The 26,903-nt window shown below is 40.7% G+C and overlaps 1 protein-coding gene across 1 annotated transcript in view; it reads left to right on the forward strand.

Moving 5' to 3' along the window:
- CPZ (carboxypeptidase Z) overlaps positions 1-25,289 on the forward strand; it is a gene marked incomplete at both ends in the record, with an annotated part of 35,454 nt that extends 10,165 nt beyond the window's left edge. The window contains 10 exons of the mRNA XM_082315084.1: positions 3,146-3,169; positions 4,426-4,800; positions 5,600-5,812; positions 7,937-8,133; positions 9,086-9,247; positions 14,237-14,395; positions 18,397-18,532; positions 19,695-19,834; positions 23,024-23,123; positions 24,934-25,289. Coding sequence (XP_082171210.1) covers positions 3,146-3,169; positions 4,426-4,800; positions 5,600-5,812; positions 7,937-8,133; positions 9,086-9,247; positions 14,237-14,395; positions 18,397-18,532; positions 19,695-19,834; positions 23,024-23,123; positions 24,934-25,289 — 1,862 coding nt within the window. The remainder of the gene's footprint in view (positions 1-3,145; positions 3,170-4,425; positions 4,801-5,599; positions 5,813-7,936; positions 8,134-9,085; positions 9,248-14,236; positions 14,396-18,396; positions 18,533-19,694; positions 19,835-23,023; positions 23,124-24,933) is intronic.
- Between the last annotated feature and the right edge of the window lie 1,614 nt (positions 25,290-26,903).

The raw sequence follows: 26,903 nt of genomic DNA on the forward strand, positions 1-26,903 counted from the left end.
TACCTTTTTGCTCCAGCTGAGTAAGCAGAATACTGAGACACCACTGAGAATAGGTTTGTGCCACGTATCAAACTGACTGATGGCTACAGCACTCCTGCACAGTAACAGCGGTCTGGAAGGTTGTGTGTGCCTCAGTTTCGTTATTTGATCAGTGCATGTTGGAGAGGCAAACAAAAAGGACATTTGTAGCTTGGTCACAGAGCCAGCAGAGGGGAAATGGCTCTTACCTTTGAGGAAATGTGAGCAGTTGTGGAAAGACCATTTATACTCCCCAAATGAACCAGTGAAGAACTGCTCTCAGCACACACAACCATCTAGTCTAAAATAATAGCTACAATACAGTCATTTTATGCTGAGGAGAAGAAAAAAGTATCAAATATTTTTTAGCCACTCTTCAAAGTAATGAAGGAGATTCATTGCTAATGACCCTGGTGATAACCAGAGGTAGTGTTACTCTGCTCGTTGGGACGTGGGTGCACTCCAGCCAGTCCCAGCCACACCAAGTTTTCCCCTCTGTATGGAACATTTGTCTGGCTCCAGACTTGTGTCCAAGCCTCACAAGCTGTTGTGCAAGTGATGGTGTTGGGATATAGGACTGTCCAGATTCAGGGAGGAAGTGACATCCAATTTTATCAGCAGGATTAATTGCTGGAGCTCTTACTAACAAGTGATCACTCCTTTCTCTTTCCCAGCTAGCATTGTACAAAATGCTATTCCTTGATTATCCCCAGATATAAAACTACATGCAGTATCTGGCTGAGATGAAGCTTTCTTAGAAATGCCTTGACCTTAATAACTAACTCACTGAGGGGATTGTGCCTAACTAAGGGAAACACTGAAATGCTGTAACAGAAGGCACTGTTGATGAACCAGGTATTGTTTATTGCTATTAGCATAATGTACCAAGCCAGGAAAGGAGTTTGTATGGATATAATTTTTTCCAGCTTGCTGCTTACCAGGACTTGCTGGTGTTGGAGATGGGCTGTTTCTGCTAGTTCTGATCCCTCATTTATTTTATGAGGTAATGTGGATCAATGACAATTCATAATATAGAACCAGACTAATTTCCAATTAAATGTCTCCCTCCAAGATAAAATTCCAAGGTTATTTTTGTTCTCATTATATGATTTTATTTTGGCTAAAGAATGATCAACTCATTAGCAACACATATGTATATGATTACATTTAAACAAATATACCAGAAGTAGAAGTTTAAACTTTCTTAGTAGGAAAAAAAGAAAACATCATGAATTTGGTCTTATGAGGACAAATGCTCAATTCACTGAGCAAGAAGCTAGATGCCTGTCCCCCCAGTGAGAGTTAGAAGAAATAACAACATAGCTACATCCCCAATACATCACAAGGAAAACAGACCCATTGGTGTTTAAAAAGCTCGCACATAATGGCTGAGCTCCTATGAGGCACTGGTGAAAACAGCTCCAGTACCTTGGTAGCAATATTTTTCTTTAATTGCCAGTATCGGAGAAGGGCAATATAGAATCATTGGCTACAGGAGCAAAAAAGGCCTCTCCTGGGTCATCAAACCACGTTCCTTCAAAATCAAGAGAGCTTCATTTATGTGACCTAGTAAATAGAAAGCCAAGGGGTATCTGATTGCTCTCTGCAAACACACGTTGAAGGCATGCACCAGGGAGCACAGAGAGCTATTATTTAAGCTAAAGGACAATGCTGGCACAACAACACATGGATATAAACTGGCCACGAATACTTTTAGGCAGGAAATTAAAAGGCAATTTCTAGCCATTAGAGGAGTCAGCTTTTGGAAAAGCTTTCCCGTGAGAGTAGTTGGGGAGGGAAATAATTAGTTTTAAGATGTTATTAAAAGGATTGTAAAATGCAGTTGCTAGAGATAGGATGAAGTAGGATGGGGAAGAAATAGGTCCCCTCATATCCACCGAAGGCTTAATTGCTTTACAAGAAATGTATGCACAGCATTATGTAGGACCAATAGATTTGTTAGAGGAAGATCCATGAGGCATCTTGGTATGTGCAGAAGGACTCACATGGACTTTTAGACTAAATCAGATTACTAAAGGCCTACATTTTCATTAGTGAAATTTCCTAGGCACCGAACTTACAGTTTTTAAGCATGCCTATAAATATTGTCAAGTTGTCAGGGCTGGGCAGCTCAATGCCTTTTTCAAACACAGGGCGGATTTCTTACACAACCACACTTCAGATATATTGTCAAGTCCTCCCTTTTTAAAGTGGATCGAAGACTGGCTGGTCAGTGTGCTTGGCTGGCCATGCTCTGCACCTGATCCCTGCAATCTGTCCTGTCTTATTAAACTCCATTTCCAACCCTTTGCCTGTGTAAGAGTCTCGCTTTTTTTGTGTGTGGATGGGGGTGTATGGGGCTCCACATGGCAGCGACTGGTGTGAGACCATGAGTCAGAGGGCCTTGTGTGTCTGGAGTGCAGCAGCTGGAGGGACCAGAGCGCATGTGCCTTGTGTGTGTATGTCAGTGTGTGCAATTGCTGGCAAACACCAAGCTGGACTAGCAGTGGACAGGACAAAAGATATGGGAGCTGGGTATTTGAGTTGCTGTGATCCTGGGCTGGATACTGAAGAGACCAGAGGGTCTCAGAGTTGGCTACTGGAGGAACCAGGAGGTCCAAGCCAGCTATTGGGAATACCACGGTGTCTGGGGCTTGGCTACCAGTGAGACCCTAGGTCTGGGCCAGCTACCAGAGAGACCGGCATGTGTGTCAGCACATGAGGCAACTGGGAGATCAATGGATCCAGGGGCCAGCTACTGGGTAAACTGAGCCTAGCTACTGGGTAAACTGAGCCTAGCTGCTGGGGTTCCAGTGTGTCTAAGCTGAGCTACTGGAGGGACCCACCTGTACTTTTCCATCATTGGTCTTTCATCCTGATTAGCCAGGAAGGGGAATGGGATGATGCTTTTGGTGCTGCTTGTGTTTGCCTGTACTGTGTTTTCTCTTTGTGTATGTATGTAATATGGGCCTGTTGGGAATATGCGCTTGTCCGTGGTATGGCTGGACCTCAGGACATAGAGCTGCAGCAGCCGCTGTGAGGCTACCAGATTGGACAATTCCTAACATGAGGGAGGTACCACGGGTACCTGCCCCATAATGCTTTTTTTTTTCCTCTTTATTTGCAGGTCAATGCCAAACTGTACAGAAAGGTATGAATGATGTGACTTTGCTCGCTGTCCTTGGAGAATCTCGAAACCTTAAGTATTTTTTCATTATTTCCTGGCAGGTTTTCTAATGTTGGTGCTATAGTAGGTCTTGTTCCTAGAGAGATGATCTCTTTCACACAAGGTAGGATTTTGCTGCTGTGACAATGGTATTTGTTACCAATGAGAGACGTTAGCAAGAGAAGGAGGCTCAAACGTAGGCCCATTACTGTAATAGCCAGTAATTTTATGGAGACATCTCTCTATTACTCCCTTTTCACCTCGGAGTGGGTTGAAGGTATTATCAACATTTATCCTTCCTAAGACGTCTTAACTTGATTTCTTAAAATGTACTAGGTTTATGAGAATATACGTGTAAGCACATTTATGGGCCTTCTTGCCTGTGAGTCACGTCCCAGAATAACTTTTGATCTCTCTGGGCAATTTCAATCAAACTTCACAGAGGGGCTGCAGTTTCAGAGATATTAAAGTCTTACAAATTTTGTGGGGCCAAGCAAAGAAGACAGATATCTTACTGATTGATACCTTTCCCACTAAAGAAAAAAAACCTATATCATCTCACACCTCCTCAGTGAATCCATACTAAAAGGCAAGGGCAGGGGAGAGAGTGATATCACAAATACACTTTATTCAGGAATCTGAGTCTTTCCCATGTTAGACACCAGCAAATCACACCTCAACAGGGGATTTTTCTCTCTTATGGATTCTCTGGTGTTTAATAAGCTCAAACTGTATTCTTAATTTAAATCAGGTAAGATTTAATTGAGTATGAGACAGCCTTTCCTTTGGAAACCAGGCTTTATTAATTTTGGTGGTTTCCAAGCTATTTGTTAAATGAACTCCCATGTGGGCCTGGTACTCCAGTGTTTTCTCGCCAGGGATTTGTCCTTTCATTGCTGTTCAAGTATTGAATTAACAAAGTAAATCTTATTTTAGGAACAGTGCTTATCAATCAAATAACCCCTGATACCCCATAAAATTGTCAGATACCTTCTGAATGCTGAATGACATCTACTTGCATCAAACGGCAATCAATCTCCAGACCAAGCATACTTTCCATCATCTTTCTATAAGTGGGTTTAGACATCAGATTCATTTGAGAGTATTGCAAACTGCCTCCAGTCTATCTGTGACCAAAAAAAAATCAGTTCATTGAACATGTTATTTGTTATGTTGTCTTTGAACTATTCAGAGTGTCAGTGAAGCAAGTTATTTTTCTTATGTTCATCTCCTTTTCATAGCAAAATGCGTGGACATTGCCTTAAGTTCTTGTACTGATGTTGCCTATACTCAAACGATGTATCCTAATTTTCTGGATCAGAAGTCTCGAGAAGTGATTGAGTACAGCTCTGAGTACATCCTCATCAGCGTGCTGCACAACTTGCTCCAGGGAGAATGCAATCCGGACCTGAGGCTCTTGGGCTGCTCAGTGCTGGCTCCACAGTGTGAAAAGGACAAAGTTATAAAGCCCTGCAGGCATGTCTGTGAAAACCTGAAAAAAAATTGCCTCCCTGCCTTTGATGCAATAGACATGGCTTGGCCCTACTTCTTAGACTGTGACCGCTTCTTTGCTGGGGAAGAAGAGGGATGTTTTGACCCGCTGGCAAAGCTGCGAGGTAAGGAAGGAAGCTCTGCTGACACATCTTACTTGTCTAGATGGGAAGGGTCTCATCTCACTCAGCTTGACATGTCTGTGGCACAAAACCTCTCCGCTTGTCATCTCAGGTTGTCGTCTTTATAGACACATGTAAGGTGTGATTCATTTTGTTCCACCTATTTTAAACACTTACTTAATTAAACTGTGCTCAAGAAGCATCTGTTTCTCTCCCTCACACACAAAGAGCATCAAGACAGGCAGCTCAGAGCTAGATGTTTAGACTGCCAATGTGCATTTAGATAAGCCCTGCCCTGTGTGATAGCTGTCTGTGTATTTGAAATATTTTATTTAAAAACTGAAACTTTAATGCACTCATAAATTCATGACTGCTTGACAAGCTTAACAACTCATTAAAATAATCTCATTAGTGATGGTCACAGATTTTTGTTTGGATGAAGAAGATCCAGATAGCTGAAGACAGCTGAATCTCATAAAAAAAATGAATTTGATCCACCAGATTCAAAGGGGGAAATCTGTACATTTTGTGACTAAAATGTGCTAAGCATGCCAAGGGCCAAATTATAACTGGAGGTTGCACAAAATATTTGTCAGTGTGCATATGCATTAGTATGGTTTTGCCAACAAAATATGCCACAATAAGCAGCGTAGGATGTACTACGTAGATTTAAGGTTTTGATTGTGGCTATATTTTCTATAATTCTACTACTGAAAAAGATATTTTGTGGAAAAGTACTGGCATTCATGCAATCCTCTGAGTGCCATCATTTTCAGCACTGTGTTACAATTTTTCTTTGCAGGAGAAGTAGATGTTGAGGAAGATTTGCCTTCAGACTTGCCAGCAACCTTTATTCAGTTCAAACACCATTCATATTCCCAAATGGTGAGCACGTTGAAGAAGACTGCTTCTAAATGCTCCCATATTGCAACAACTTACAGCATAGGTCGCAGTTTTGAAGGGAAGGATCTTTTTGTGATTGAGTTTTCAACCAAGCCTGGACACCATGAACTGCGTGAGTTATATCAGTGTTGATCAGGTTGCTTGAGGGAACTCCAGATTATGTGAGTGAAAACAGGTCCTTTTAACGGGATATCACTTAAACTGTAAAAACCATTGATTCAAAAACATTTCTCCTCCTTTGTCTTCCTGAATTACAATGATAGCTGATGATTCACTGTAGCAATTACAGTCTGGTTGCAATTTCCTAACTTTATAACCTCAGTTTATGACCATGGTCGACAGTCCTTGTTCCTAGATGTATGACCATGTACTTGGTTGCAGTGATATGGCTATTATTTATTTGTGCCCAACGTACAAAGAAGTTTGGATAGTTTTCTGTTACTGACCTGCCCTCTCCATCATCTACCACTTCCTCAGTCTCCTTTTATTTATCACTGTACCATCAAACCCTAGACGCTTCCTACAAAAGTAACACCTGTGCCTAGTCTAAACATAGTCCTTCACGTCCTAAAATATGTACGACTTGTGAGAAGGCCTCAGATACAGAAGGACATTGACAGCAAAAAAGGGCAATGCGGCACAGAAAGCAATCCTCCTGAATGGAGATTCAGGTCAGTGCAATACCTGTCAGTGTAACAGGTGAATGATACCAGGAATTTATATTATCATGGTGCCTGAACACCTTTAGGATATGTGTCTTCGCAACTTTTCTGAAAAGGAGAGCAGTGCTGTTCTCTGTTTTGTATATTCATCACTGAGACAGCAAGGGCCAGATTTTTAAATGTTCTAAATTCCTCAAAATGCAGATCATTTTCTTGGGGAGTACTAGGTATTATTTTCCAGTTACCAGCTCCTGGCTCAAATGTAGTACCTGGCTAAAGCTGGTGGACTGCTGTGGCCATTGCTGCATACCAAGAGCCTCAGGTTGCTTCTTATCAGACTAGCTCCAGCATCAAAGCAGCCTCAGCAGTGTAGTAGAACTGAACTACATCTGACTTAATACTTTATTGAGATTATCATCTCAGGTCAAGCTACTGGGTCCTCTGTGTGCTGTGCTGCAGGGGAGGCAGAGAAGACAGTGAAGAGTGGTGTTAGCTTTGTTTATTCTTGGCCACGCTGCCTTGCATGGTGTAGAGGTATTTTGAGGTGCCTTTAAACTTGATCAGGATCCCAGTAGACGTCTTCTAACAGAGCAAAGATCTACATTACTATTTCCTGGCCTGTCATCCTCCTCTCTTGTGCAAAGAAAAGAAGTTGCAGGTGTCTTTTTAAGCTGATGCTCCATTTGCCAGGAAAACACAAAACCTGTGAATTGGACTCTTAAATTAAAACTGTGATATGGCATGACAAAAGATGGTAGTTTAACATGTTACTTACCATTACCTTCTAAATCTGTTGCTTCATGCTGCTCAGGACATCATAAAAGAGGGTGGAAATAGCTCTAGAGCTGGAGATTTTGCCAGCCCGAGCAAGCTGGCATAATATCTCTGTGCCAGCCCTCCTCTAGTGTCTGGTGCTTGAGGCTGGCCAGGGTCAAAGACAAAGATGAAGGGGTAGACAGGAAAGGGTGTCTCCAAAGTGCATCTATTTTCTACTTTTCATTAGTCTCTAAGGAAGGATGGAAATGGGAGAAGAACTGCAGGGAATTGTGAAGTTATATGTTTCTAATAGTCTTGTTCCAAGGCTATTTAGCCTAAAAGCCACTTTTTATGCATGACCTAATTTCTTTTCCAAATACAGGGGTAATATATTACACATCTGCAGGTCGTTTCTAGGATCTGTGACAATATAAGGCACTGAAGCTGCCCAAGTTAAGTGAAAGTGCCAGGGGTGTATTTTGTTCCTTCCCAGCCATGGCTTGACATTTTTTCTGCAGCATTCTTTGTTCACAATTAATGATGAGTCCAGCAAAAGCTTAGAGCAACAGTTGCCTCTTATGGTTTGGGATCCTGAAAGTATGGACTTACTTAGTTTTACATTATTTAAATTGTCACTGAACTGATTTGTAATGGAGGGAAATTCACCTGGAACTGGTGTGCTATTTACAGAAATGTATGCATTAAATTAGTGTAAATACAACTTTCTGACTCATCAGTAAGCTATTTGGGTTACTCTGCATTTGGAAGCCATCCAGGTATAATCAAATTAAAGCATCTCATTATTTCATATTTCACAGTCAAGCCAGAATTTAAGTATATTGGCAATATGCATGGAAATGAAGTTGTGGGGAAAGAACTGCTAATATACCTCGCACAGTATCTGTGTTCGGAGTATCTTCTCGGGAATCCTCGCATCCAGACCTTGATTAATAACACCAGAATTCATCTCCTACCTTCACTCAACCCTGATGGGTACGAACTGGCTGCAGAAGAGGTAAAAGATTTTTTATAAGGAAATGTTCAGTGCTTCATGTTTCTAAAATTCCCCATGGGAAAGGACAAACCAGGCGGGGTGTGTCACGTATGGGAGGGAGTGTTAGTAATCAGCAGCCAGGATCCCAGCCTGGTTTGGTGGTAGGTTGTTTTCCAAAGGCGATGTGAACAGAGCTAAGAGGAAATCAGAGCCATGTTTGTCATTTTTGCTCTCTGCATGCGATGACGTGGGAATGACTGTGTTACTTTTTCACACATTTAGCACTCTCTGCTACCAGTTCTAGAACAAAATGCCCACTTACTCACTTTAATAACTGTTAAATTATTTTATAAGGAAATGTAGTTTAATATCATGGAATAGATATTCTGCTTCTTGTAGAAGAGCAGGTATAATAAAATGTGAACATTTTCTGTACTATTATGCTTTCATAATGGATGGCAGTTTTCAGAGATCAGCTGGTGTCTGACAGAGACTTGTGAAAGCAAAACTTCTATTATATGTTACCCGACAATCTTCTTTTCACCTCACTTTTGTCCCCAGCACCATTAGCATGAAAATAGGACCTTTCTTTTTCTGCACTGCTCATGTGGTGAGCTCTGTCTGTTTTATGAGTCTGGGGTTTTTATGTTCTTGTCTTGGAGCATCAGCTATATTTTCTTTTTCTCCTCCTCTAACCCACTCTGCATGCTGCTCTGTGCTGAGTAAGAAACTGCTGTGTTCCTCTCATGAGTCACATCACTGGTGAGCGAAATGCTTCCTGCATGCTAGTTAGTGTGTTAGTGTTCATGGGGACAAAAAATGATTAATGTGTTGTTTTTTAACAGTATAGACATTTTCAGTTTACTTCTTTTAACATTTCCCCTTGATTAAAATAGTATTTTAAACAATTTCCACAAAATGATATTTTGGGACAGGAAGTTATTCTGAGGTTGGCTTCTATGTTACCAATTAGGGAGCTGGTTACAACGGATGGGTCATTGGACGACAGACAGCTCAGAACTTGGACCTGAACAGAAATTTCCCTGATTTGACGTCTGAGGCTTACAGAAGAGCTGGGATTCGTGGGGCCCGCCTTGACCACATCCCCATTCCACAATCCTACTGGTGGGGTAAGGTATGAATTACAGATTTTATAAATCACATATACTACAGAGAAACTCAACAATTAAGAAAGTGAGATTGCTTGGTCTGAAGTTATTCTCTGCTAATCAGATTTTATAAGTAGGACTAAACCGGACAGGATCAGAACTGGCATGAAAAGTTATGGTGTAGGTCTGGCCAAAGAAGCAGATTTCACAAATCATTGGGAAAATTTGTGGATAATTTAGATTTTTTCTATTTTAGATTAAGAATAATCACTGTTAGGAGGGGGTCACGAGTGTATAATGATTCATCATTAATGATTTAATCTGTGGTAGCATGTTAAAGACTTTATGGACTTGGCTCTCATTGCACTAAGCTCTGTGCAGGTTTGATGCAATAGTGGTTTCTGCCTTGGAAAACATACAAAGGCTTCATGTGAAGTTGTGTGGCATCAGCTTTCCACAAAAAGCATGGTTAAAAATGACCATAACCAGCTGAAGCAATGGAAACAGCCTGTCAGGCTGCAGTGGTGCTGGAAGGGAGAGTTGCTGCTGCCTCCAGGCCTGGGGAGCAGGATGGAGGCAGCACTGCAGGGCCTCGTGCTCATCATCACTAAGCTTCGTGCTATGTGATGTCCAGGAATGCAAAGCTCAGTCCTACCAGTGTTGCTGGCAGCCCAGCAGGCCCCAACACTAGCAACTCCCATGGGAACTTAGTTCGCCTTAAAAGAAGAAACACAGGAAGCCAAATTTCTTCTGCTTTTAAACTCATTTTATTCTAATTCAATTTTTATTACTACCATAAAGACTCAGATGGGTGGGGAACAGGGTTGTTTCAGCAGCTGGTGTATTAGCAGAAGATTTGAGAGACCATACTTCAGTTTTCTACTCTGCTGCAGGTGATCTCATATGAGGCTGGGTCTAAATCACAAAAGCATCTGTGGTGCTGCCCCAGTGTTTTGGTACCCCATTTCACAGCAGTGAAATCTGGATAAAAGCATCTCACTTTCTCAGGATAATGTGCATATCATCTACCTCTGGAGACAGCCTAACATTTCTCCCACCGTTACCCCCACTGCTGCAGCCAGCTCTGCCCCAGATGCAGCGTGCTGGTCACCCCGGGGTGTCTGCCACCACAGACAAGGGACCAGGAGGCCTTGGCACACAACCACACTCTGTCTGAGCTCTGCCTCGGTGGGTGCGGACACGGGGTTATAAATACACCCCTTCTCCTGCAAACCTTTTCTTGGTTTTGAAGAAGAAATTGAAATAAGGTGATGCTCCAATGATTCATTCCTCACAGTACCAAGTCTCAGGGAACCTCTAGATGTTCTCCCAACCCCAAAGTGGGTCCTGACCTAAACAACACCCAAAGCACCTCCAAATCTATGTGCTTTGCAGAACAAATATGGTTCAGAAACCTGGCAGGAAGGGGTCTCACAGCCTCCAGTCCCTCTCCTGCAACGGTGCTATCACAGGACAGCCAAATCAGCTCTCCCATAATGAGCTTCAATTTTGTCAGGCAGATGAACCTGTGGCTCTTACAATAGCTGGCTTTGTGCATGCAAAAACATTAAATTGGATGTTTCAACACCAGCCTCTCAGCTTTCATTTACTTAATAGTGTTTATTACCTGCCTTATTAAAGTAATTATCTGAGTATTGCAGGGCATTGTATAAAGATCAGAAAATGGAAAGTGAGCTCCCAGCCAACCCCATAAACTCAGGAGAGCTCCTGCCTCCCCGTAACCCTTGCTGTACAGCGTGTTTTGTTCCCCGCTATTATGAGTTATTGTAATAAGCGGTCTGAGGGCTCAGACTGAGAGACTTCAGGCTTCATCTGAAATGAAGTCAGTTAAATTGGCTTGATTCAAACAGAATTTGGAAGTTGTGCCAGTGGAGGCTGGCATAGTCTTTAGCAAAATGAGTCTGATTTCTTTTAAAAGGGAAAAAAGAAATCTTTCAAAGCCATGGAGACAGTGACTAATTGCAGTATAATTGACAGAAATTAGATTCAGGGGTAGTGGCCATTCCCTGTACTTATGCAGAAATAATTTAGCTGTTTTCTAGTTGTGCCCCAAATTGTTCTTGTGAGATTGATAGTTTAAAATTGATCTCCTCTGACTAAAAAGCAGGAGACCTGGTGAAAAAAAAAAATCAAAACCCACAAAACCCACATTAAAGGAAAAGTCTATGAATAGTCAAAGGCCAGAGTGACACAGATAGCATCTGATATCATCCAGTGGAGCTGAACCAGGATGTGCACATTTCAAAGCCTTAATCACTGTACATGATGTCACTGAAGTGCTATTAGGATAAAAATAGTGACATTGAAACTCCTGATTTTCCACAACATTCACTTCAATAAGATGTTGACTCTGTGACACAGCGGTGTCTTGCGGGTTGTGCAGGTATCTAGTGAGCAAGTTGGCTAATCAGGGGGAGGGACCGAATTTAGGAGCTCTCTGCGTAAAACTGTGCATTTCACCCTTGCCCACTGAATTGCAGAAGCAATTTAAAAATCTTCTAATCGAGGCCCAAGACTCCTGTTTGAAAGCAGGGCTGATTCTGGTGTCAGGCATGCCCTCTCTGGCTGGGCAGTGGGAGCTGGGGCAGCTGCAGGCAGGGCAGGGAGCTGCTGAGAGTTTGGGGGAGCATCCTCCTGGACAGTGCTGGTGCTGCAGCGCTTGGAGGATGCAGGCTTGTTGCCAGCTCCTCAGCCACCCCATGAACCCCCAAACAGAGTCCTGTGGGGCAGGCAGTGCCACTCACAGGCCCTTACAAGCCACCTGGGGGCTTCTGCTCTTCAGAAGAGATGGGCTCAAAGGAGGAAAAAAGCACTTTCAGTATTCAGCTGAGAGTGGCTGCTTCAGTCCCAAATTCCCTTGGGATAAAGGTCATTATCATACAATCCCAGGGCACTGTACAAAGACCAGAAAAGCAAATACTCTGACCACTGCAGGTAGTGTTCTTTGGACACTACCAGGTTCCTTGTCACGAAACCTGGTGAGCTGTTTTCTTCTTCCACCTCTGTGTTGTGTGAGTGGGTGTGTGAGGCTGCAAAAAGTGCAGAGCATTTGTCCTTTCCTTTTGGAATGCCCTTTATCTGCCTTTTTAAAAATGTTTCTCGGGTCATGCCGTTCCTGGAAACTCTGTGTGTAATCTTCCCAATTATACAAAAAACCTTGGTTAGGTTTCTGGTGTGCAAAGTGCATTCTGTGTTCCTGAGTTGGTCAGACTTTACCTGTTACATCTCATCTTCTGTTTAAGTGGCCTCTGTATAATACTGAGGTTGAAAGGGTTGCAACACAGAGATTCAGAGGCTACCACTAGGTTGACAGATAAACTGGACCTGGCCTGTTTCTCCTGAGGACAAGTGGCAGAATCTGACTTGTGTCCATATGCTAACCACAAGCTACTGCTTTAATGATTCACCTTACAGCAGTGGGAATCCTCATGTTCCTATTTCTTCCCAAGTACAAGGCACAGCCTTTTCAAATAGCACAGCTGCAGTGGCTGGAGGCACTAGTTCAGCTCAACAACTACAGAATGACATTTTAAGGAAACCTGAAAACCAGGAGGACTCAGTTAATAAATATGGCATCTGAAGGGAGGTAGCCTTCTGCCTAGGTCAGGAATGGGCAGGGTGATATCTTCTTAAATTATTACAGGTAAAACCATGTTTAGACATGGCTTTTCCTGAGATGCTTTGCTTTCTACCTCATTGCTGGGAGCTGTAATACATCCATGGTGTGCCTTTGCTTCACAGCGTTTTTCTCTGCTCCCCACCTAAGTTTGTGCTACCCACTGCATCCTCGAAACTGTGATTTACCAATAGCAGAATAGGGACTGATGCAAAGAAAACAGGAAATACTATTATTACAACCCTAATGTATAGGTCTTTAGTTGTTTTGTTTGGTTCGTTTGTTTGTTTTGTATTTTTTTTTCCCTGCACATTGTTGACTTGGTTCACTGTTACTAGTCATTAGCCACTCTGGGATCCTGGCTAGATGATTTTCTGATGACTGATGGAATCAAAGCAAAGGGTGATATGCAATGTTAGCAGCCCTGTGTAGGTGCTGGACTAAGTCTGTCACAACAGATCTTGCTCATTTTTTTTTAAACCTGCATATCTGCACTTGTGCAAAGCAGAGTCCGGATTAGCAGCCTCTGCCCTCACCCACTTCTCTCCTGGTAACTTCACAAGCTGCAAGGAAAGGAACCTCACCCCCTCAAGGGCACTGGCGTGTGGCTGGGCTTGCAGGGACCGGCCACCAGATGACACTGTTACCCCTAAGAATTAACCAACACTGGAGCAGCTCCGTGAAATTACTCCTCAGAAAAAGGGGATGGAGGAGCCTCCTGCCTGTCGCGGGGAGATGGGTCCCTGAGCATCTTTGGGAGTCCTGTGCCCACCCCCTTGGCAGTTGTTACTGAGCATGGACTGTCAGAAAGACAAATTTTGTGACCTATCTGCAGCAGTTCACTGCAGGCAAACTGCAGTCATTGCTTTGCTTTATATGCATTAGTTTTCATTTATTTGCAGATGAACCTGAACCAAAGGATAGCAAATGAGAAAATGTATTTCCAACAAGTGCTGAGAATTACAAATCAATCCCCATATTCCAGTCTATCCATCCAAAGTCAATCCTGCTGATTCAGAAACTAAATTAGATAAGGAGTTTGGTTTGCAAGTAGTGGTACAACACCACGATTTTTCAAGTCTAAAATGCTGCCATCATCACTTTGAATTGCTGAACATGTCACTGTAGTAAAAAGTTATTCTTCTGTCAAAAGTTTCACTTTTTTTTTCAGTTTTTCCACAGTGAACAGTGTGTCTCATCTGTTCCCTGGAGAAAACTGACACTCTTCCCCCATTAACCTTTGGGATGGAAGAGCCTAAGAGCCTCATGGCTCTCCTGTCTGACACACTCCCTTCTCTGCTGGGCCTCATCCTGCCCAGGACCAAATCCCTTTGGAGCTGCATGACTACTCACAGATTTTTTATCTCCTGGATTTCAGGTGGCCCCCGAGACAAAAGCAGTCATGAAGTGGTTGAGGTCTATCCCGTTTGTGCTCTCTGCCAGCCTCCATGGGGGTGAGCTGGTTGTGACCTATCCTTATGACTATTCAAGGCATCCTATGGAAGAAAAAATGTTCTCCCCCACACCTGATGAGAAGGTAATGTTGGTTTTGCAGGGTGAGCATATCAGTATGGTTTCCACGTGTGGAACTATGGAAACTTTTAACAAGTAACAAACTTTGATTTATTTAGATTGTATACATGTGTGTCTATGTATGCATGTATGTATTAAATATGTAATAAATAACATGTTTATACATATAATGTATGTATATATACATATATATAATATGATTTATACATTCATTTAATGTGCTTTAAAATATAGGATCATTTACACACTATCAGCTCGATCTGTAAAGATTTACCCATATTTTGTGAGGCCAAACAAGATTTGACAAAGCACAGGTTAGGAAAAGCCAGGCTTTTACTATTTAAAGGGTGAAGGCTATGATATTTTTACCACTGATTTCCAAAAGAAAAGGAACAAGCCTGACCAGTGTTATTTTCTGTTGAAATCTGTAGGGGGAAAAAAAAAGAAAAGGCTGGCTGCCGTATGGTGGCAGCCTTGTAACATTTATTCCAGGTCAGATGAACAGGAATGTTTTTTCCCTGGTTTCTGTCCCTGGAAAGTTCCCATTTGGGACTCACTGTAAATCTTCTGTGAAATTTTTTGCCATCTTTCCTATTTCCCTTTGGTTTCCTCAATCTAGTATTCATTGCTGACATGCCCACTAGGAGAACAGCTAGCTTTTCAGCCTTCTAGTGTATGTTAAAAACGTCGCTGATCTCTTAAGAAAAAGTGGTTCATTATATAACGAACAGCAGTTGAAAACAGTCAGAAGTTGATCTTTGACTTGAAGCATCTGTTATCTTTGAGCATATCTCTGGGCTAACTTCTTCTAAAGTGACATTTCTCACCAGCACCTATTAAATATTTAAATATTTATGACTATTAAACATTTTCTATATCAATCCATTTTATCTGAGCTGTACAATACCTGCTGACTATGCGTGTGTGAAAATGATTTGGCAGTAAAATAGACTAGGCACTGCAGAGTAAAAAGCCCATGTAAGAAATGTCTGGTGGGTGGTAACGAAAGCTGCAGAAGCTCTTGGTGAGGACTAGGGGAAATCATAAACCTGTGCACTTATATCCCATCACCTGGGCTAGGGGTGTCCTGATTTACGCGTAGATGGTGGAGGAATATGGCCATATGTGCCTTATCAAGCAGTTCACCTGCAGGATGGAAGGACAGCAGTCCTTCCATCATCTCCAGACAGGGACAGCATGTGAGTTTTGAGTGAAATGATGCAGTCACACATACAAAATGCTCCATCCCAATGCAGTGCGCAGCTGGGCAAGCCCTAATGTCATCCCTGGTTTGCAACAGTGTAAGACACAGGTGGCTGCTGCATAGTCTGTGGCTGCAAAGCCTGGGAAGGTAGCTACAAACTGGGAAGTTTGAGTTCCCCCCAGGGAAGGGCTGGGGATGTCCTCAATTAAAAGCAATTTTTCAAATGAGTCAGCACAGGAACTTCACACTACCTGTATCACTTTAAATTTTGCCCAGAAAGTTATAAAACCTGTACTTGTGAAGTGACCTGCATTTAAGTAATGGCATTGACAGCTGCTGCTGCCGGGGAACCTGAATCCTGAAATATAGCAGCTTGGTTTAGCTGCCATACACTAGCCATAACCCTTGTTCTGACCGCTGACCTGTCGAATTTGCCATGCAAGGGGAAACGAGGCAAGTTTGCACCCTTGACTGCAGCCCAGGGTGAAATGCTGCAGTGCAGATAACAGCCAGAAATTAAAAAGTCAAATTCTGCAAAGTACATTCAGACCAGGTTGCCCTGTTTGAAAATGCATCTGGGTGCTGCCACCTCCCTGTGTCCCTCATGGTGCACAGGTGGTAGCACAAGGATCCAAGACACTGCGGATTTCAAGCTGCTTTAACCTGTATCGCAGCCTGGGCTGGTACCTGCTGGGACCAAGGAGTCTCAAAGTTGGACCATGTCCTTACACTCACATTCTTGCATCTGGTTCAGCCCACCTAACCCAGAATTTTCCCATTTTTTGGCTTTTGTGGAGATGGATGGTTTTAGCAGGCTCTTGTTGCTTTGTGTTACACAAGGAGCTGCATTGATGCCAGTGCTCACAGGAGCAGAAAGATGCACACCAAGTCAAGTTCACTCCCTTTGGTGAAACACTCCTTTCCCTCCCCCTGAAAATCCCAACCTGTGACAGTCAGCGGGGTAAAAGCGCTGGCCACGGTAACAGCACTAATCCCGTTTTATGAAATGAAGCATCATGCTTCCAAAGTCACAAGGATTCCCCTGTGTTTTTTCGCTTTTTGTTCTACTGTATTACACCTAAATGTCTAAATTTTTTTGAGGTCCATGACTAGTCGTACCTTAGCTACTAAATGATAATAAATGTATTGCTATCCAAGCACATTTTAACTTTTTTAAAAAAAAGCTTAACTTTATTTTTAAAATCAAGTTCACTTGATTTTGGATTTCTCACTTTGTCTTCTTACTACCACCCATCTTCATTCACTTGTACCAGTGGCCAGGCAAAAGCCTCATGCCTCTTGGTGTGAAACAAGAGAAGAAAGACTTGTTCACTGGAAATAAAATATCTGCAGATGTCTTTGGGAAAGGTGAGGAACATACTCCTAAGTCACATAGGCACCTTCTAAACTTTTAGCAAATATCTTCCACAGAAGGTTCAGAACTGAAACCCAAATTCCTGTAGAAATTAAAGATATCGGGCCTGGCCCCAAACTAGTGTCAGTAAAACTTCTTCTTAACATATTTAATTAACATCCATTTCTTTCCAGCAAACTTTGAAGGAGATGTAATCGTCTGGGCTGAGGAATATTTAGACACATAGAACCTCAAGGGAGATGCAAAAGCATTTTGTATTAGGTCAGGATTTTTAGTGCCTGGTCATGAGAAGTGTTTTGGAAAATTGTCTTTACATTTACATATCAGTCTCTTTCCACCTTTCCTTGGTCACCTACCCGATCCCATAATTGTCTCAGCTTTGTGATTATTAGAAACATTCGTAAATATTAGATCAAAATTGTGTGCTTGGTCATTTTGGTCTTTATCCTTGATGACAACATCAAGGATAAAGTTTTAGGATCACTTCTAAAAATAGGATTTTAGCCACCCAGCTTCTTGCACATTTTATCTTAAGCAATATGCAATGAAACCCATGATGCTGAATAGTAGGATCTAACAGCATCTGATAATTGCTGTCATTTCAATGTTGAAATCTGAAATTATAGCTTTTGTAGAAGAGGTTCAAATAAGCAAAAATAAGAGGGGGGATTTCTGTAGAAATTTGGAACAACCATTGGACAAAAATGGCAGGAACCTGATTCAAAGAAATGGTTTCTGCAGATCACTGCTGTCTCTTCTGTCTTCACTACATGTACCTGTCACTTTTCTGTTCTGGGTGGTGACTCCTCTGCTCTTCATCGGTCTCAGCACTCTTAGGAAATCAGTGGTGACATCCTCCATCACCATATCTTATCCTTCGCTTTTTAGGAATGGTTTCTGCCCCGCAAAGAAGCAACTGTCATTGAGATCAAACTGGCAGGTTGTCCTGTGTGAGTGAGAAGTACAAAGCAAATTGACGCTGTCCATTTTTAACAGCAGTGGCGAATGCAAAGATCTGGTTGGGCTGAGGCTGGTGTAGGTATTTTTGAAAGGGTAAAAATAGCAAGAGCTAAAACATAACAGGGAGAGCTAATTTCAACTTTAAAACCTGGGACTTGAAGTACAACCAAACAAGCCCTCTACTCCTGCCCCAGACAATAGGTTGAAGCCAAGTATCACAAAATCCACTGGTATTTAGTGTTATATCTGGCTAAATGTATTGTATTGCAGAGAAGGACCTTGGAGAAGCAGATATGTGAAAACTTCCTGGCAGTATATGCTTGCACAGAGGCTCACTCCCTCCATCAGCCTCGAGGTCGCAGGGTGGCTCATTGTCCGGGCTCACAACAGCAATAGTTACTAGCAGCAATGACAGAGTTTACAGTTTGTAAAAGCAAATGTATTATTTCAAACGCTTTTGTTACAGATGTTTAAAATGCTGGCTAAAGCCTACGCAGATGCACATCCAGTCATCTCAGACCGATCTGAACTTCGTTGCGGTGGAAATTTTGTAAAACGCGGAGGTATTATAAATGGTGCTGAGTGGTACAGCTTCACTGGAGGTAAAACCACTTTACCATCATATCGAGTGAGGTAAAACCTCTATATGACCTTTATGAGACACAAGGGTTTGAAAGAAATAATTTTATTCATTTCAGTTTGCTTTAGGTCAGTCCCCTGGAAAAAGTAACTTGTAAGGGATTTAAGTAGCAAAATGTATGTTGGTAACATCTATATTCAGATACCATGGGATGTATTCAGCCCTGATATGACCTGAGAAAAGTTAAAAAGTTATACAAGGGTCAAATTTGTTATTGCCTATAATATCATTCTAGTTTTAAAATCTGAAATGTCGAAATAAATGGTTAATGCTATGCTCTCATTCCTTAGCAGCATGAATTTGAATCCATCCTGCAGACTATGCAAGTGCAGTTTAAATAAACTCTTTTTCAGGAAAAACTATAACAGAGACAAACATCCCATTCATTGTTGTTAGGTTGTTAATTTGATTTCCCCTATTGGGATCACTTCTAAAAATAGGATTTTAGTCACCCAGCTTCTTGCACATTTTATCTCAAGCAATATGCAATGAAACCCATGATGCTGAATAGTCTGTAGTTTTCTTCAGGATTTCTGAAATACTGGCATGGATGAAATATCAGTGTTCATAAAATTTTCAGCAGTGCTTCCCTTGTGTTTTCAAATAAGACTCAGCTGGATCCCCAAATAATTATGTTGAAATTAGGCATTTAGAGAGCTTTGGGGCATGAGTGAGAATTAGGTTTAAATATCTTCAGCTTACATTCTTCTGAAAATTATATCCAATGTCTTTTGTACAGAAACAGTTTTGAACATACTAATGGCAAAAGGTCATATCTTTGCTGGTGACCCTTGGCAATCACCTCTGATACAGCTGATTATCCAATTACCATGATTAACCAATCCTTATCTCTCTATTGCTACTTCTTGGTCAGGTGAATAATAATTTAAAATTATGCTTTTTTGCCTGAAAAAAGTGTCATTGTCATTAGTTAATTTGTAGCTGAAACGAGTTGTAGAATTGTGAATTTGTTGAATACTTTTCATGTATTGGCCATGCACAGTCTTTACAATATGTATATCCACACCCACAGGGATTGCATTCAGCTGACTGCAACAGCAAAGCTCCCATTAAGGGTTAAATGGCTTTTTCGTGATCTCTCCTTTTTCTTTTTAAACCTGTAGGTATGGCAGATTTTAATTACCTTCACACAAATTGCTTTGAAGTTACCGTGGAGGTAGGATGCGAAAAGTTTCCTTTGGAGGAAGAACTGTTTACAATCTGGCATGAAAACAGAGATGCCCTTCTGAATTACATGGAAATGGTACAGCTCTGCTTTTATAGACCTTTGTGCTTACAGTTTTTCTTCTTCATTCTTTGTCAATATTTGCTTCTTTACGGTTTCCCTGGTTAGTTATTGACGAGATAGCACTGACTCAGTCATCACACTCCACTTGGGACCACAGTGTCTCAGTTGGTCTAGCAGGACACACAGATAATATTTTGCCTGTCTTGTAGCAATGATGGAGACTGTGGACTGTAAAGGACTTGAAAACAGTGAAAAAGGGAATTGTCTGTAAATACTTTGTGCGACATTATAAATCAACTGTCCAAAATTTAACGCTAGAGAAAACCCCCATAGTCAGCAAAATATGAATCAACCTTTCTCTTGAAGAATAAACCACCAAGATCTACTTTCCAGAGAGCTTCTTGCAACTTTTTCCTTTCTATATTCCATGTTTGTGGCCCAAACCCTACTGCATGGCCTCAGGAGACTTAGATGCAGCTGAAATGGAGAGGTACTAAGTATCTTGCTAGAAATGCCATTTCCACACTTTTCAGCTTGATTTCTTGATGAAAGTAGTTAAAAAAGATATGAAGCCTGATCTTCTAAAGGAACAACTGTATGTCTGTGAGCATTAAAACATGCCATTTAAAAGTCATTTTTAATAATAAGTTTAAGCTCAGCAAAAACAAATACCTCACTGACAATAAGTAAGTGAACACAGAAACAGAAGTTGCTCATCTTTCTCTCAGCCATTAGTAGATTAGCTTTCTGTCATGCCTTATTTTGATAGAGTACGCAGTAATTTAAAATTGTTAGGAGTGTTTTTATGGTCTTTCTAAGCAACCTCTTGCTACTTGTGGTAAGTATTATCATTCAATAAAGTCTACAGTACAGACCACCAAACTCATTTCATTTTACAGCTGTCTGATGAAAATGAGTTTTAGTGAATCCAAATGGAGCTGGGTTAAATCCATATATATTGCAGTTGAAGTCTTCAAGATGTAAAGATTTTTATGGTGTGAGATACTGTAGAAGTCTATGCTGGAAAAGCTTTTTGAGTAAATGCAGGACAGTAAGCAAAACAACTTTGTAGATAAGGATGACTGAATTACTCCCGATAAGGATTAAGTCTGCCATAACCAATTCAAACTTTTCTTACTCTGATATATACCAGGCTGTTTGGTGTGTGTACAAATCTACTTGGCTTAACACGAAGAAGTAGAATTCATTTTCATAAACACCGATCTCTTCTCCCCATCAGACATGGTATCAAAACAGTCTCCCAAACTTATGTGGCACAGTCTTGAGGCAAAACCAAAAATAGTATATTTGCTAAAGCAAAACAAATCAACATTGTTAAAGAAATTTCAATTTTGTCATTTTTATCCCATCATGTTGTAATTGCAAAATTATTATTGAAGTTGGATGAGGTCATACTACTTTGAGTATGTCTACACTGTAAAATTAAATTTGGGTCTGAGATGACTCTTCTGACCAGATTTACCACACTATCCCTATGATAAATCCTCAAGCCCATGCTGAAAAGCAAATTGCAGTGCTTCATCATAATAGTTCTTAAGGGACAATTTTCAAGTCCTTATACTGAGTTGTTCCTAAACTAAAAAGTGCAGTACAGAACGGCTATTTAACAAAAGCAGTGACAACACAGACTCACCTTAAATAAAAAACTGCTGTCACTAGACTAGACTTTCGTTTTTTTCCAGCTTTGTATTAAGAATTACTGTAAAGTTGGATATTTTAATGTTTATTTGTAAACATCTCTATATTCCAACAGAAAAGCAAATATATTTTTTCCACTGTTTTGGTGCTTTGTTCTTTTTTCTGTTCATCTTTTGTGACAAAGAATAATGGGGAGGGAAAACCGGGAGGAAGAGAAAGAAGCGTGGGGGGAGTGAAGTAAAGAACAGCTCAAGTTGATCATAGCTGTTCAGGGGAAAAATCAAAATCGAATTACTTTTCATTTGAAAAGGTCATATAGAGTTTCCAATAGAAAATGTTTTCATTTTGGAAGGTTGCAAAAAAAGAACCTTAGGAGGTTTAATGTTTAAATACTTGGATTTTTTCCTGTTTTGTTTTGCTCTATTTTATTGAACATCAAATATAGTAAGCAGTTTGTGCACCTCCTTGTATGACAGAGTTCACACCACTCTTTAGTTTGTCACCAAGCACGTTTCTCATCAGCTCAAGCAGCTGGGTTCTGTGCTTGTGGAGAAGGGAAAAAGGATATTATACCCACTGCTATCATGACATTCTGACATGTAGTGAAGTGTAGGCAGCAGAGCAATGATGAGTCCCAAGTAGCTAAAGAATTCCCTCACCTATTCCTATTCACTGATAGGATTTTTATTAAATATTATATATTGATTAATGTGCATCAGTGTATTTGAGAATTAACAAATATTGTGTTAAAGATTGTAAATTAAATAATACTAATATAGAAGTATCCTTCTTATTCTTATTTTTTCCTTATGCTTCTGCTCTACTTTAAATTAGTAACAGTGTGTCTATCACAGGACAGTTGATCAGTTTTGGTTCTTTATCTCTAAGCAGTTTGGGATCCTTTTAGATGTGGTGAAAGAAAATGAAAACTCTGTGTTTCAAATAATACTAAAGACCTGGTTTCCTTATACAACCCGCATTAATTGATTCTACTGCCAGGATGGCATTGTATTGTTTGATAAGTGGTACTGTCTGAAAGCTCATAATTCTGCTTGATTCTGATTTATTTCACACATCTTGTAGTGCTGCACTTTGAATAGATTAAAGGGCCATTGCTTCATGCTGGATTAACTTCACTCATAGCACCACTGATGCCTTCTCATTGTGTATAGAGCATCAGATTGTTTTTAAAAGCTTTAACTTTTCATTTCTTTGTGGTTCTGGGTCTAGGGCAGACATTCAGAAACAGTCTTTAAACACTGTGGTCAGATCATGAGGTGCCAGTGATCTGTGCAGAGAAGGGACGCTCAATGCAGAGCCACATACCTAGCCCCCAAAAGCACTTGTCCAGTTATCCTTTTTCTTCAGCCCCCTTAGAGCTCCCAAAACAGAGCATGTGATCTGAAGGGGCATCAGCTCCGAGAGCCTCTATAATGGGTTGAACCTCTTGAAAGTCGTTTCCTCTCCACAGGGGTTTCCTTGTAGAAGATGAGGAGGTGGTACTGTAATAAACGACTCCCATCTAACTTTGCTTTTCTTTGCCAGGTTCATCGAGGGATAAAAGGAATTGTGTCTGATAAGTTTGGCAACCCAATAAAAAATGCTCGTATTTCAGTCAGGGGCATCCAGCACGATGTCACCACAGGTAATATTTTTAGTTTGAGCTGTTTCCTGGGGCAGGGTGAAGGCACTGAGAGCTTAACCTGCAAAGGTCTTGACATATTTGATAGAAATGGCACCTTAACAGAGAATTGAAGGCTCAGCTGTGGGTTTGTTTCTAGAATAACAGGAAAGAAGACACATCAAATTGGCTGGGGAATCTGTCGTGTCTCTGGGGTGATGCAGTCCTTGCTGTTAAAACTTCCAAACTCTCTGCTGTCCATCAAAGCCAACATGTCTTCAATGAGATTCAGAAATTAACCTTTTTGTTTCATGTTTGGGGGAATATGGCAATAGCCCTGCTCAGGGGCTGTAACTCAGCATGTGGAGGTGTGGATCTCTGATAGAATAAGTGAGTTAAAATACTGTGAGCATGAGGTGTGGACATTAGAGTAAAAGGTCCACACTGACTTTAACAGGAATAACTGCAGTGATTGAAGGGCAGGAGACATTTTTTGTTCATGTGGAAAAGCATAAATATATGTGATTTCTGGACAATAGTTATATCAAGTCCAAAAAACTAGAACGTTGACTTATATTCACTTTATACCTATCGTCAGCTGGTAAACATGTATTGAGGCATATGCAACTGTTAATTTTCACAGTCATAAAATTCTGAGCTTTTAGGCTTTCATTGAAATCAATGTTCTCATTTTATTATTGATTTCAGTGAGAACAGGGTAGGCCATAGGAGTGCAAAATAGAAGACATGAATGGTAACATTTTTCTCTAATGATAGTTGTTGAATCAATTCGGAAAGCCAGAATGGTTTATAATGTAGTGGATGCTTTCCAGCTTTCAAAAAAACTAACATTAGAGGGGACACAATAGTTGAGATGATGCAGATTCTTGAGGCTGGTGGGAGACTCTGGCATGAATTAGGGTCTTTTTCAAGCTTCTTCCCAGACAATGGCTTTCCATTGGCAATGGACCCTTAAAGAATTAAGAATTAAATAAAAAATGTGTTTACATTGAAGGAAAAAGGAGTATTTGTTCTTAAGTTAGGTGGTGTTAAGAATGTCATATGATTAAAATGTCTTTTAATTTCGGTGTTAAAAAAGACTGAGGAATTCCATGAGAAAATAACATTAATGCAATATTAACTGAGTCAAGAAACTTACCATTCAAAATAAAGGAAATATAAAATGAAGAATAAATTTTCTATTTTAAAACTCCCTGGTTTTGCCTGCAGGCTCAAACCTTCAGCTGGAGGAAATTTACACCCGTTTTACACTAATGGCAATTTATACCAGCTGCAGCTCCAACTCCATAGGCTTATGTGCTATAATGTCTGCAAAGTAATTGAATGTAATATAATAAAAGCAGGGATTTCTTAGGTCCTTAGACATGCTATGTGTGTGTGTGTGTGTGTGTATATGTATATATATATATATATATTGCAGCCTGGATTCTGCTTTCACTTTCTTCAGTTTCACATAGTTTTAAATTAATTTGATTTCTTTGGAGTTATTCCTTGTACCCCTGGGAAAGCAGCATGAAGGAAAGCTTCCCTTCCCTGTGATACAGGCACAGCAGTTACTGACATTGTGCATGTAAATTTTACTCCATTAGCTCCCAAAGGCCAGACATTCACAGGTGGAGTCTCTTTTTGTCATTCAAGAGTTTGCATCTGAACTTTTTTCAAAATTGGAATCAAAATCTGAAATTCTTTCAAAACTTGCCCCCTAAATGCTTGTGCTATCATCTGTGCATGTACGTATATGTGAGTATGTAACTATAAAGGATGCAAGACTAAAAGCTAAGCTTAGTTTTGTTGTGCCTTTACCTTTCCTAAGCTGCTGATGGAGACTACTGGCGACTCCTGCCTCCGGGGACATACATAATCAGTGCCCAAGCAGCGGGATACAGCCGGGTGATGAAGAGGGTCACCCTTCCTGCCAAGATGAAACGGGCTGGGCGAGTCGACTTTGTATTGCGACCTGTTGAGGCTTGGCCCAACAAGCTCCTCCGCCGATCAATGGAAGACATGTACGACCCGTACGACCCGCTGGAACTTTTTGACCCTCATGCCCAACACGGGCAGCCTGAGGCTCGAGGCGGGTCACCGCCGAGCAGGGAGAAGCCCTGGTGGTGGTCTTATTTCAGCTCTCTAGACCTGCACAAACCTCTGTGGCTACTCAAGCAGCACTGAACGGCATCACGGTGCTCTGCTCACCTGGCTCTGCTGCCCTTCCACCCAACTCCAGAGGCCGTCACTGCTCTTGGCAATATTTAAATCTTTTTCATTTGAAAATACAATGCTGATTCAAGCGCACTTACTTCTTTTGTTTTCTCTTCACACACAACTGAGTATGTTCAAGTGTTTTTATATATTAAAAACAATGGTGCACACCCATTCAAAGGCCAGATTTTACGCATTTTTTTTCTTGGTAATGCTCTGTACTGCCCGTGTAGTTAATCATCACATCTATTATTTATTAAGTTCTAAGTACCTGCAGGAAAATATTCCTGATCCTTTAATGCATTTTTGTACATGTTTTAACACATTAATGACTATATACTAAAAACAACTTTCAGAAATATTCAGAAAACTCTTTTCTTTCCTCTTTTTTACATTATTTTAGTGTATTAAGTTCAGTTAATTAACTCTTTTAATACAGCTCACAATGGTTTTTTTAAAATCCGTTATGTGATATTAGCATTCATTTCCAACAGAAAAAGATAATCATTAGGTATTGGGAATTTGGAAATAAATCTGCATCTGAATAAGTAACATGTTCAGTAGGATGATCTGCTCATAGGCAGGTCAGTATCAATAATAACGTATTTTCCCAAGTAAAGTTTCAGAAGTTATCCTTTGCAGACATACGCATTAAAAATGTTAGATCTTTACAGCCTTCCTCCTTTGAAATCTCTTGCACCATGAGGAGGCCCATCAAATCCAGAAAAATGCTTGGAAAGTAAACTCTGTTCCAAGGAGTCTCAATATCCAATCTTTATGATGTAAACATAAACAACATGTTAAACGTTAATACAATTTAAACAGTTTTTAATCTGTTAAGCAAATAGATTTTTAATCTATTTTAGCAATATACTGAAAAATACCTTTATTGCTGGAAATACACGCATCCTATGATGTAGAAAAATACATAAGACAATTCATGAGGAATTTAGGTTAAAATGGGACATATTACACTAAGGTTGTTAACATCATGCACTGTTTTGCATCTACATACTTGTTAATGAAACTTGCAGACACCAAAGAAATCACGAACTTCTTTTCAAGATAGTTGGGTAAATCTAGGCGAATAGTGGTCTTGCAAGATGCTGTCCTCTCTCAGACATCAGATGTAATGTATTTTAGGGTGATTCAAAAGAATATCCTTAATTTTGATGAAACACATAGGCCCACACTTCCATTTGGTTTGAACTGGTTAATGAACTCTATATACTCACAGTATTTCCTCGTCTAAATGCCGCAGTGTGTGAATAGGGTGATTGTTTGGAGCTGATGTACTTACTGCAGGAGCTGCTGGATTAGCTGTCTGGATGGCCTTTTGATTTCTAAAAACTTTTTTGCTCATCTTAGGTAAAGAAGCTCACATTGCATGAATCCTATAGTCCATGCACATGTATCTCATACTATAATTGCCTAAGAAGACCCAAGAGATGAATGATCTTAATTCTGCAACCAGATGGTGCACATGCTTAAGTACCTTATTCCCAGTTGTAATTTGATTGAAGTTAGGAGTCTGTTATTCATGTGCTTGAATGTCTGCAGGTCTGGAGACTATGTAAAAATTAA

This window comes from Platalea leucorodia, assembly GCF_965183815.1.
Source record: "Platalea leucorodia genome assembly, chromosome: 6".
In the NCBI taxonomy this organism is placed as follows: Eukaryota; Metazoa; Chordata; class Aves; order Pelecaniformes; family Threskiornithidae; genus Platalea; species Platalea leucorodia.